Genomic DNA, 12,789 nt, shown 5'->3' with positions numbered 1-12,789 from the left:
CTGCATCATAGCGCCAGGCGAGTCAACCGTTCCGCTGCTCAGCGCCGCCGCCTTAGTTACCTAACCGTGCCCGCCGCCCTCGCCATCCGCATCCACTCCGTTAATTTGGCCTGGCTCGCGCGTCCTGCCACTGCTCAGCGCCGCGTTCCACCTGCTTGGTTCGATCCAGCGGCTCCACCGACTGAGCCGATCCCACTCGCCGAGCCTGGCACGCCGATTGACATAACCGCCGTCCGCCGCTCCACCGAGAAGCTGGCTTCCCTACAGACGCCTCCTCCTCTCTCCAACTATCCCAACTCTCCCTCCGCCTCCGACCGCGACCGCGAGAGCACCGCCGACCCCACTCCCGTCACAACTCCCGTCTTCCGCCACCCCGAGCCCGATTTTGGGTCTCCCACGAAGGGGAGTGACCTCCACTTCTCCTGGCAACACACGCCTTGGGGCCAGCCCAACGACGCCCAGCACCTTGACCCGCTCGAGTTTGACGGGGACATTTTGTTTGACGACGCCACCGACTGCACGCTCCCGCTGCTTCCCGCCTCGCCTCCGCCTCTCGGGATCGGGCAGCAACTGCTTTCGCACCACCAGGCGACCCTCCGTGCGGCACAGATGGCGGCCATCGACGGCCCCGTGGACATCGCCACGTCCCGGCAGAATTCAACCTCGCCGCGGAACCAGACATCGACCCTCAGCGCTGCCCTCCAGGGAGCTGCAGCCCAGCCCATAGCCACGCCGACCTCGGCTCCGAGGAGTGGCAATGATGCCCGCCTAAGCATAGGCGGCCGGCAAGATTCCATCAGCCACATTGGCTCATACTACGGCACTGGAGCTCGCCCGATATCCATGAAGGATCGCCCACGGCGAGAGAGCACCACTGCTGGCAGCTTGCTTAACGGCATGAGCTGGGGTGGTGTCTCTGTCGGCAGCTGGATCCGAGACGAGTATGTGTCCCAAATCCCCACCCCCACCATTACAGTCCCATCCCAAAGATTCAGATCTGCGGGAGCTATGCTCGAAACGAGTAATCCGTAGCCCGTGCCGTCTTTAGACCAGTTACGTCATGGGCATACCATGGGCCGCTTCTCCGGCATTCCCTTCCCCATCCACCCATTTTGGACAATTGCCCCCGACTAATTCGCGCTCAACAGTATCGTGATGGCTGGTACGTCGCCATACACCTTCGGCCGCTCCCCTTCCTTCCATTCTTCCTCGTATCTACCAAAGATGGAGGCGAACTTCATGAAGGATTTCAACTGCTGCGGTCTCACGCTGGATTCGCTGCACGAGCTGCTGCAGCATTTTGAAGAATTCCACGCGGCACCGTCTGCAACCACGCAGAGGCCATCGATATCCGGCCAGGGTGGCTTCATCAACAGTGGAAGGAATTCTATTTCCTCCGGCGGCGGCATCAACCCTCAGCAGGCAGAGAACCAGCAAATGCCCCAACAACAAAACGGCTTCAGGCCGCAGCAGTTCCAAAATCAGCAGTTTACGAGCAACGGGTTCAACAAGAGCCAGCTCTCGACCGTTCAAGATATGGACACCCTGGAGGATATGGAAATGGATGACCCACAGACGCCGATGGGTGGACCGCCCTCGCAGTTCAGCTCGCAACAGCCGCAATTTGGTCAGAACAATGACCGACAGCCGCAGCTGAACATCAACCTTGCAAACAACGTCCAAAACCAGGCTTTCAGGACATCGACTCCCACGACGCCCAACACTAGCCATCCTGGCTTCCCTCTGCAAAACAACCCCACCGTGTCCTCGGTTAATACGCCAACGCTGGGCGGTGCTGGCCAGTCGCAGAGAACGCCGGATTCGTCGGTGCCGGGCACTCCCGGCGAGTTCGACCAGGACCTCGGCAACTACTTTGGCGGGCTGCCCATGGGCATGAACGCGCAGATGATGCAGGGCAACAACATGGAATTCGGAAACATGGGCTTCAACGCAAGCGGCTACGACGGCTTCGATGGCACAATAGACCAGCCGGCTAAACGGCTGTACAGCAAGCAAGGCGGAGGACTAACGCCACAGCAGTTGCAATTTGCACTGCGGCAAGGAAAGCTTGGCACGGACAGCGAGCTCGCCAAGCAGCTCCGCGCACAGCAACTGCTCATGGCCAACGGTGGCATCTTCCCTGGCGAAGAAATCAAGCCGTTCAAATGCCCGGTTATTGGGTGCGAGAAGGCTTACAAGAACCAGAACGGTCTGAAGTACCATAAGCAGGTGAGTAAAGGGCTCCTGATGACCAAAAAATTGAATGATCATCGTAACTAACGCTCGGATTCCTGCACAGCACGGACACCAAAATCAACAACTTAAGGAAAACTCCGACGGCACCTTTTCCATTGTCGATCCGGAGACTTCCGTGCCATATCCTGGCACCGTCGGCATGGAGAAGGAAAAGCCGTACCGGTGCGAGACGTGCGGCAAGCGGTACAAGAACCTGAACGGGTTGAAATACCACCGCGCGCACTCCCCGCCATGCAATCCGGAGCTCAAGCTCAACGCGATGAACCTGCTCAGCGCTGCGAACCTGCAAGGCATGAATGTCAACGTTGCAGGCGCAGGGATGGCAGGGATGGGCGATGGCATGTTCTGAGCTACTCGCCTGACTCGACGGACACGACAACCTTCATTCCGCTTGCACGAAACGTCGACACAGGCATTTGGCTCGCGAGACGAGCTGCGTCACGACTCATATTCCCCACGCTTCATGGATGCTTTCGATCGAACTGCGTACGCGAGGCGTTTATTCGTCCTTTATAGAAGGTTCGATGTTCACTTTTTGTTTTTTGTTTTTCTTGAGATGCAATTCTGCGCATAGAATGGCTGGTTGGATTTGCCCTTCAATTCTGAAAAGAGGACTGGAAATCGGGGCTGCGTGCAAGCGTCGTCCATTTGTCCTTGGGCCTTCACCCTTCACAGATTCCCCCCTCTGGTTCACTCCTCTCCGCGAAGCATTTTGGCTTTTGCTGTCACTAGTTGCATTGCGTGGAGTGGGATTTTGCCATCCGTACTTGCTTTCTTTTTCTATACCTCCCGTCTCTGTTCCGTCCGCTGTGAGACTTCTCGGTCTCGTACGATGTGGAAGACGCTGTCGTCTTCTTGGTCTATTCTGGCACATCCCTTTTCTTCTTTTTGCGACACAAATATGGCGTGGGATGCTGGGATGAACTTCTGCTCTTGCTATTCCCTCTCGAAGTTTTTAAAGTTCGGCCAGGCGTTTCAATTTCGTTTTGCCACGCTGGGTATCGAAAAACAAAAAAGTTTCCTTTTCCTGCTTCTTATTCCACATGGTTCTCACTGAACAGAGTACAAAATCAATTTGGCGGGTTACTTTCCCACCTTCTTTTCTTGTTGTCTTTCCTCCCTAACGTCAGATGGCACCCGGCAGATGCTTTAGCCGGGGCACGGTGCAAGGTACGGGCCGCAGTACCTCTGCACTCGATGCAACGCCGACAGCCAGACTTCCGTTTGCAATCTCCGAACGACGCATTGCCATGGTCGCTCTGTTTGCCTCCTTGCGAGCGATGACTAGGATGGAATGTCGATGGGGAATCCAAGAGCATGGACTCGTCAAGCGAACGTCACTCAACCCTGGCCCGAACCGCGGCCGAGGTCAAATCTGCCGAGCGGCTAACAACTCCGATCCGACTCCTTTTTAGGCTACCAACCAGGGACGCAGGAGGCTCTCTGCAGCGCCGCAAGCAACTGTACGGCCGAACGACTGGGTGACGCGGTTGCTGCAAATAGCACCCTTGCTTTGGCCATGGCAGGCAGAGGCTGGGGAAACGCTTGTCGCCGACGGCCGAGACTACGCTCGGAAGCGGGCGGGCTGCATCCCAAAGGTGGCAAGAAGGGCCAAGAGGTACGCGTTGCGCTGCCCACTAGAGCGCTGCCCGATGCGGGCCGATCGATGCGCGCTACGGGACTGCTCCCATGCCTTGGTTGTTGCGATATATGACGGCGATGCCGTTAGGATCCTCGATGCTGGCCGTGAATGTTTGGTCTATAACAATTCTTCGACTGTGGCCGTTGACAGGCGCGCTGCCTAAAACTCCCACCGGGGGCTGCTGGCTGGGTATGTCGATCGTATCCTTGACACTACCCCTACAGGACATGGCTCCGGATCCGGGCTGCGCCGTAGAGCCTCCAGCTTGGATCACTACACGCACTATCGAATGCTAAGACTGTCTGCCTCGGTCGCCTTGCTCATTCCTTGTTAATACGACACTATCTTGTTGACATTCTGCTGTATACGCTCGGTCCAATTCCACGCTAATCGTCGGCGCTGGGAAACAGTCGTGCAGTAAGCATTCAATTTAGCTGAGCCGCACTTGCAGCAGATCTGTCAGACGTCACCACTTCATTTGCCCGAATCGCGGTAGTCTTATAGGCAAGTAGGTACACGGCTGCTTGCAGTCTACAGGTAACACTGGGATGTACACTCCCATCTCACAGCCGGCGGTTGGTACGAATTGCGGGCCCAACAAACTGGGGGTTTGATAGGTCGGCATAGCGTCGTTCCGGGTATATACGACTTAGCGCCGGCCGTGTTGTTCAGACACCCATCTGGACGAGCCGACGCCACCAGCGCTCATGGTTGCAGTCTAAATCCTGTCACCGTTTGACGGTTTCTCTTCCGCTTCCTCGCAGCTCTCAACAAGCATTATTGGTCCAATAGCGCGAGGTGGCGCACTGTCCCCGGCGAACCCATACCACTGCTTAGCACTACTGCACGATGCAACTGGTGGTGGCGTCGTCTCTTGCTGCAGCCAACAACGGTTCTCGCCGTTGCTTAGTTAGTCTGTGTTCGTTAGCGCCACACTATTGGCTGATCCGCGCGTCTGCGGCGTGCGCCCGCTCGCGCGCATTCCACATGCGCAGTTGGCTCACCATGTGTACTCCTGCTGCTGCTAGTTGTCGTGCCTCTTTCTTCCCCTCCTGCTCCCTCCTTTTGTCCGGCCCGTGTGCGGATCGGCGCTACTGCTGCGGTATGCGATGCGACCAGTATTATTAGTACATGCAATATGGCTTAGTTCTTGTCTAACTACCAGACACACACACACGCACACACACACACACTCTCTCTCTCTCTCCTTTTCTGTCTCCACTCTACGTCTCCTGTGTCGCTTGTTAACTTCCTCGACTCCACAAAAAATTCATACTGGAGCAAGACGCGGGACCCCACGTGGCCTTAGTCGTCCGGTGTTTGAGACTGGTAGTTTGAGATTCGTGTAGCACACGAGCAAAATCTCCGGCCGGCAAGACTAGGGCAGGCCAGCAGTTATGTCTGGTACAACCGCATATATCGTGCACATGTTTGATGCAAGACACGTTATTGTTATTGGATGATCTGAAGATGGGACTTGGTGACGAGTTAGGCCCATGCGCAGCTAGGTGTGTTGTTCTGCCTCGATAGGTGATCTCAATACAGGCTCAATGATTTGCTTTTCGGTTATACTCGATTCGAGCCCATATCCTGCCATGGCCAACTCTAATCCCCGCTTCATATCGGATCGAGGGGCGATAAACGATGTGGTGGCCATGATATTGATAGTGTGCATCACCTTTCCTTTCTTGGTACTACTGAACCAAAGAAAGGTCATCGAGCGCTCCTGTGATGATTCCGAAACATGAATCGCGCGGACATGGGAGAAAGCAGATCGATCAAGGCCTTAGATCCCGCTCGCCAGACGGACCGCAAATGACGCACAGCACGCACGGCAAAGAGTTCAACCCCCATGACTATCATTACATCGGATTCCCCTCCTCACCTTTCTTACTTCGTCATCGTTACTACTGAACCCCATCTTTTTTGTTTTTTATTTTATTTTTTTTGCCGTTGCCTCCACATCGTCGCCCCCGCCTTGCATCATCGTCACTCCTTCCTCCACATGCCATTGCAGTCCGGCGCCGGCGAACTGATAATCTCCAATCCGATCCTCGATCACTACTATCACCGGACCTTCCATCCCCACCGACAACCGGCCCGAAATATCGGTCGGAACTGTTTCCGTAAGCGCTAGCCCCCGCGGTTCGGTGTCCAACAGGTAGATACGGCGGTCATCCTTGACACGTGCTACGTAGCAGAGACTCGTTTACTACGAACGCCGATTGGATATTCGGGTAAAAGGGAAGGAATGGCGGGAGAGTAAGTTACGAGGAGGGAAGAAAACAAAGGGACCATTTGTGGGAATAAAGGAAAAGGCGGGTTGGAGTGGAGATGCATACGCAAACAGGTCGGCGCCGGTCTCTTCGCGTCTCAATAACGTATTTCACTGGGTTATGCGACGCCCCGGGTTATGAGATGGCCAACCACATTCTGCGTCTGAATCGTGGATTTTCTTCGGTCCTCGATCAACTCTGCTCTCTCATTGGTGTGTCTCATAACCCAGGGCGTCGCATAACCCAGTGAAAGACGTTACTCCCCGTCGTCCCACACACGAGACGGAATGCCTTGCGGCGACGATCATCCCGGCGCTTGATATGCGTGTGAAGAAAGTGGGCTACATGCGAGTAACGTGATCGACGGGTGGTGGCCGGACGACCACGACCCCGGTTACGACATCGGGGTATGCTTCAGGTCCCTGCATGGGGAAGGACGAGGGAGGGGACACGGGAACCCTTGGTGTTGTGGCCGAATCCCGCGTCGAGCGAGAGACGGGAGTAGGTCGTCCGCCACCGACTTCATCGTTTTGTATTTATGAGCCAGATGCCTCGTCGTGGTAGACGTCAGATCTCGATTTCTTTCCCGCATCATGGAGTTTTGGGTATGTTTTCCGGAGCATGGGGAGTTGCAAAGGATTTGGATCGACCTGTGCCCCACACAAGTCCGTTAGTTGCTTCAAGCATCTAGACATAAACACGAGTTCTAAGACTTTACCAACACATCCAGACATAGAACTCCAGAAGTTGGGTGCAATATCTCTGTGAGAGATGTAGGTAGGCTTACCCGTTTTTGCAGCCGCCTGTGGTGGAGACGCATTCTACGCAAAAGTGTGGATTGTATAGGGTTGACAGCAATGACGAATGTGGCTGGGAGATGGTTTGTCCCTGAGCCAGCTGAACTCTGGGTTCGAAGAGGGTCGGGAAAGGTCTTGCGTGCCGCGTCGATGGGCGAATCGGAGCCGTTAGCGTGGCTAGGCAACACGCCGAAAACTTGTTTATGCATGAGATGCGAGATCGGCGAGGATAGACGCGGCATTTCTGACGGAGGTTTCTATAACTGAGTATCGTAAGTCTCGCTCGTTGTTAATAATAAGGCATATGCATCTAAGGTATAGTGGGCCAGAGTTTCATCCCAGACATGCCATCCTTCGTCGCATCGCACCCCGCACCACCTTCACCGATGACCTTGACGAATTCCCCCACTTCTCACCAAGTGCTCCCACTCCCTAAGCCCAGCCCCCTGACGAATCGCACATCTGCTGCCTGCTTCTCCAATGCCCGCCTCATAGTCCGGCCGTACTCGTGCTCCCTCCTCCGCTTCGCCAGCTCCTCCGCACTCTCCACCTTCTCCTCAAAGTCACCCTGCTCAAACAGCGGACGCGTTCCGAAGCCCAGGAGGCCGATGCGCCCGTCGCCCGTCCAGACAACAAGATTGTCTTTGTTGAGCTCGGCGTCATGCGCACTGTCCACGCTGCTGCGGCAGAGCGTAGGAACGAGCTTCTGGACAATGTCGCCCTCGCCATGCTGCTGGGATGGTGCCGAGAAGAGGGTGCCAACGTCAAAGGGGCCGTCGTCCGTCTCGACCTGTGCATGGCTAGACGAGCCTGAGCGATCGGGGTTTATGTTGAACGACCGGATAGGTGTAAACCCGTCGCGCTCCATCCACTTGACGTTACCGTCACCATCGCTGTACACGAGGCGTGCGCCATGCGTGGTCACGCTGAGAAGCTTTGAAGACGAGGCCGTCTGCCTATTCTGAATGCAGGCGCCACGGTTGCGTACCGCGGAGCCGGTATCGCTGGAGAGGATGGTGTGGCGCGGGTCAGGCGAGAGGCCGAAGAGCTCAAGGGCACCTTTGCCTTTGTATTCACCAGCTGCGATTATGGTATGTCCGGTGACTGACGGGTCCTTGTGCGGTGTGTTGTCCAAGTACATGCTGTGGAAACCAAGGTTGCGCGGGATGAAAGGGTGGTGGATGAGTGCCATGGAAGATAGGCGAGCGCCAGAGTGGACGGTGCCCCGAAGGCGCGGGAAGAAACGTCTGTCGTAGTTCAGGAGGCTGGTAAAACGGCCAGCTACCCATATGTCCCCGTTTCCATCCCATTCGCGGTCGGGTAAGTGCAGAATGGACAGCGGACCGGGCTGGGAGAGTGCACCGTGTTTCTGAGGGACGTTTCCAAGCAGGACATCACTGAAGCTGTGTTTCGGCGGGGTTCCTGCAATCAGTTCACAGCGGACTGGCAGGTTGCCATCATCTACAGACTGCTGCTGACGCGGGTCATGGAGATGAATCGTCATGTTGGTGCCCACGGTGACCGGGGTGGGGTGGCGTGCTTCTGACAGGGTCGTGATGGGAAATGGGTACTTCGATTCAGAGATGACTTGGAGTGTATCGAGGTCGACCTCTTTGAGGACATTGAGGACGGCGAAGTAGCCTTTGCTCTGCCTGTTGTCGATGCTCACGCACTCCACCGCGCCTGTTTCCGTCATGATAGCCTTGCTTTCCGAGAGGGGTGCATGTCCCGCCAAGAGTCCTGGCTCGGTCCTGTCAACCATGGCGCCCTGCTTGGTATCAGATCCACTTCTTTCCCGGGCGTTGATATCCCAGACGCCGATGCTGCCGTCATCCAGTGGTGCAAAAACCTTGTCGGCCATCTGGGTGCCCTCGTCGAAGTAGACGCCAAGGCCGGTTGCCTCAGCAGGCTCCTTCTGGTCGCCCGAGCCATTGTGTGCCTGCTGCAACCAGCTCATCTGAACAGGAGCATGCCTTGCAATGAACTCCTCGTAGAAGCTGATCTTCTCGCCCGGGTAGGAGGGATCCCAACTGGCAAAGGCGCGTTCGCGCTGAGCAACAGCCAGCCTGTGGGCAACCATTTCGGCGTTCGGGGCATCTGCATTGTGCACACCCGAGGCCGACCTCCTCTCTTGCACAGCACTGGCAAGCTCGGCCATGTGAGGCGTCATGTGCGAGAGAAGCTGCTGGCGGCGGCGGATGGCCTCGGCGCGGGAGTGCAGGTAGCATGTCGCCTTCCACAGCCGATCATCTCGGAAGACCCGGAGGAAGCGGCGCGACACGGACTGAAGGTTGATGATGTCAAGGGGCTCGAGGACTGGACTGCTTCGTCAGCTCAACGCCGCGCGGGGCAGCAGGAGGGTGGGGATTCACTTGCAAGTTGCGACGTGGAGAATGAGCTCGTCCGGGAGCGAATCCATGATCGCAGAGAGGAATGGCCAGGGAACGCGAGGTACCAGGTGAGCGGCGGAGGGTATGAGAGGGAGCGGCGTTGTTATACCTCCCGCAGCAGCACCCTGGCACCCCGGATTCCGCACCAGAGCTCGGGCCTTATCGCCAGTCCCTCGGCCCTTATCGCCCCAGTCCGGAATAGCGCCCCGGAGCTCCATCTCTAGGTCCCAGTCTGGACAATGCTACCATCTCCTTTGCTCCTTCCATCAACACACCGCGTCTACGCCCACTGACATGTTTGAACGGGCAACTGTGCCTATTAGCTGCCACGATGTCACCTGCGTGTCTACAGAGAGCCGATGATGCTGACAACTTCCCAATTCGGTTAGGGTTCTGGAACATTCGTCTTCATGCTTGCCCGGTCTGGACTAAGACCATATGGCTTCTGACAGCCCGGCAAAACCATCCCGCGGTTTCACCTGATCTTCGTGGCTTCTTCCACAAAGTGTCTCCCTTCACGCACACAGTGGCGGTGAATGGTAGTCGCTCTATGAAGTACGTGAACTTTCTGTAGGTAACCGTCAACAGTTGCCTGCATGACACAAGATCTTTGAGCTTCGAGAACATTGTTTCAGAGCTGGGGGCGCTCCTCTCTGGTCCACACAAGTCTGGCATCCTCCGTATCATTCTAAGATCCATTGCACGCGTCGAAGACTGTACTCCCTGTGTCTTTAGGCAGACAGCGGTAACCCAAAGTTTGACGAGGAAAGATGGTACGCGTTAGAGATTATCCGGGCGAAAAAGCTACTCCTCTCCACCTATGTTTGAAGTGAGACGCCATACATTCAAGAAAACACCAAAGCTTGGGTGGGAATTTGTAGTTTGGAATAGAAGAGAAAACCTCGTCATAAAGAGGGAAAAGAAAGACTCATTCTTACTAGAACGGGCAATTTGCGGCTTAGTCTACATAGCAAAAATTCCGATTGGACCGCCCACAAATGGACAAAACTTAGATGCTTTGAAGATGCGGACACAACACTCTATAAGCTTGATCCATGTATCTGACTGTGACACGGCTTGCCAAACTGCCTTGAAGTATACCGAAGCGTCCACGACATGCGTGTAGAGAACAATGATGGGGTATATCGGATGGATCATATGGGTGTAATGAACATGGGGGCGACTGTTATTGATAATACAGGATCCGTGAATGAATAAAAAAAAGGATGCATGCACGAGATAAGATTGATAAGTTTGATAAACTAAAGCAATCAGGATATTCCAAAAGACTTAACGACAAGGATGAAGGTATACGATGGAGGTGTTCCTTCAATTGTGTTGCAATGCGAAGCGAAGCAACCTCGTAGACTAAAGAATGCTTCCGTGGTGGGGCAATTGTGAACGATAACCCTTGCTGTCGCAACGGTGCCGATAGCGGAAGCATACCGAGCATTGGTGGCGTCCGTACTTCGTAAAGCCATTGGCTAAGCTACGTCCGTAGGTCCTTAGTTCAGCAAGCGAAGAGCAAGCGAGGAAATGATGCCGATAGAAGTGGCCCGAGTGGGAGGACCAACTGAAATACTCGGTGGACCTGACTCTGTTACTCTCCCCCAGAGCAACCCTGCTCTGGGCCCCAGGGAATGCGAGCGGGTATATAGGTGAACACCCACCTAGATCGAAGGCTGTCAAAAAACGCTTCTACACCCGCGCGGCTGTTTCTCCCTACGTAAGCACCCGTATACTCACAAGAAAATTTCTGCGCTGACATCCACCCCTATGCCCTTAGGAATCATCTCCGTGCGGTTTCTGAGCGTAGTGGACAGTCCTAGGACGCCGTCAGCGACACTTGTAAGAATATGCCATTGACCCTCACATCTGCCAGTAAAAATGCCTCTTACGATCACCCATGTTCTGCCGCACATCGATGAGGAAGAGGTCAACTTCTTCTCTCGACCAGCCAAGAACCTTGGTCAAGAGCGCCACACTTATGCCCTGGAGGCCCCGGCCCAAGTTTTCGAGCGTCCACCGGCCAAGCATCTTCTGCTTCTGACCTTTCGGCCAGGCCCCGACCGCCCATTTCACGACTTGCTCGGTTATTGTCTCAAAGCCCTGGTCCCTCAACTGCTGCGAAAACTTGTCGCTGGCCATAGTGTCAATGCCGCATTTGGCGGCTGCCTCATGCACCAGAATCGCCCATTTCTGCAATGGATCATCCTTCGTCACGCTGTCATCATCGCATCTCGTGGGGAGCTGTCCCTCTTGTAACTCCAGCCAACCTCCCGGCTTCAAGTGCCGGTAGCACTGTTCGATGAAGCGCTGCCAGTTGTGCATGCCGAGACAGAGCATCCGAGCATGTATAAAGTCGAATTTCCTGCCGTCAAAGTCCCAGTCGCTCTCAGCATCGTCAACAAGAAAGGTCACGTTCGGAGGCACCTATAGCAAGTCAGCCACGCCCAGTGGGACCGGAGGATCCGCGTACCCATTCGGGCTGGATGGCAGATAGATCAGTGCCTATGACCTGAGCGGAGGGATACTCGTCGGCAAACTCTATGGCCCACACTCCAGAGCCGGTCCCGACATCCAGGACATCCTGCACGTTGGGCGGAACTGGGGCGGCGTGTAGGGCACCGTCAAGAGACAGGCGCCAGACATGGTGTTGAAGGTCGAGGCGGTCCGCTTCGTCTTCGTCATTGGGCAACCAGTAGGCGCCTTCTTTGAAAGCATGGTAGCGACGGCCATGCTCGTAGCGGTAATTCACAACCTCGGAGTTGAGCGACGTCGTTGTCGAGTCGGCATCCGACTCGCCCAGGGCGGAATCGGCGTCGGAGCGGACATGGTCGTTACTGCTGCCGGAAGCGCTGTCGACATCGAGCTGGTATGCATAGCTTGGCAACTGGAGCCCGGCGGGCTGGTCGAGCGCCGCGGCGGCGAGGTGGTGCTGCAGGGGCTCGGGCAGCGACGAGGAAGGCGGCAGGGCGGGCTCAGGGATGGTTTCGTGTGCCGAGTGGGCGGAATGGGAGCCCGCGGGCGGGGAGCTCGATCTTGTCGGCGACGCAGACATGTGGAGCGGATGCGGGCGGGCGCAACATGTCGGCAGAGATGGACGCGGCGAGGGACAGCATGTGGAGGGCGCGGCGACAGGCGCTGGACGGGCGGCGCAGTTAGCGGCGGCCCCAAGCGACCAGGCGGATGTGCTCGATATGCGGGCGGAGAGGGAACGGGCGTCATGGCGTGCACGTGGAAACGCGCAGCCCGATCCGCGCGCCGCTTATTCTCACAACGCCAGGACGGGAACAACCTTGGCCTCGCCGCCCTCGATATTGCGCTTCCCTTGCACGAGCCTGTTTCTTGTCCCGTGTGGAGAGAGTTGCGTCGCCTATCGAGCCGAGGGCGCCGCTCGGAGTCAATCGCGCCTCCCGTTCGTTCCA

General features: G+C 56.2%; 3 protein-coding genes across 3 annotated transcripts; 1 reads left to right on the top strand and 2 right to left on the bottom strand.

Moving 5' to 3' along the window:
- Positions 1 to 1,224: 1,224 nt before the first annotated feature.
- On the top strand, positions 1,225 to 2,605 carry SFP1 (Transcriptional regulator of ribosomal biogenesis protein; the record flags this gene model as incomplete). Its single annotated transcript, XM_066771989.1, has 2 exons — positions 1,225 to 2,229; positions 2,300 to 2,605. The coding sequence occupies 2 exons, from the start codon at positions 1,225 to 1,227 to the stop codon at positions 2,603 to 2,605; spliced, it is 1,311 nt and encodes a 436-aa protein (XP_066637268.1).
- A 4,778-nt stretch (positions 2,606 to 7,383) lies between these two features.
- Positions 7,384 to 9,657, bottom strand: SLS55_000477 (uncharacterized protein; the record flags this gene model as incomplete). The annotated part of the gene is made up of 2 exons (XM_066771988.1): positions 7,384 to 9,279; positions 9,652 to 9,657. The coding sequence occupies 2 exons, from the start codon at positions 9,655 to 9,657 to the stop codon at positions 7,384 to 7,386; spliced, it is 1,902 nt and encodes a 633-aa protein (XP_066637267.1).
- Positions 9,658 to 11,230: 1,573 nt separating this feature from the next.
- Positions 11,231 to 12,422, bottom strand: SLS55_000476 (uncharacterized protein; the record flags this gene model as incomplete). The annotated part of the gene is made up of 2 exons (XM_066771987.1): positions 11,231 to 11,794; positions 11,841 to 12,422. 2 exons carry the CDS (start codon positions 12,420 to 12,422, stop codon positions 11,231 to 11,233), a joined length of 1,146 nt encoding a protein of 381 aa, XP_066637266.1.
- Between the last annotated feature and the right edge of the window lie 367 nt (positions 12,423 to 12,789).

Source organism: Diplodia seriata (genome assembly GCF_021436955.1).
Source record: "Diplodia seriata strain FDS-637 chromosome Unknown scaffold_1, whole genome shotgun sequence".
Classification (NCBI taxonomy): domain Eukaryota; kingdom Fungi; phylum Ascomycota; class Dothideomycetes; order Botryosphaeriales; family Botryosphaeriaceae; genus Diplodia; species Diplodia seriata.
This window is presented reverse-complemented; position numbering and strand designations above follow the sequence as displayed.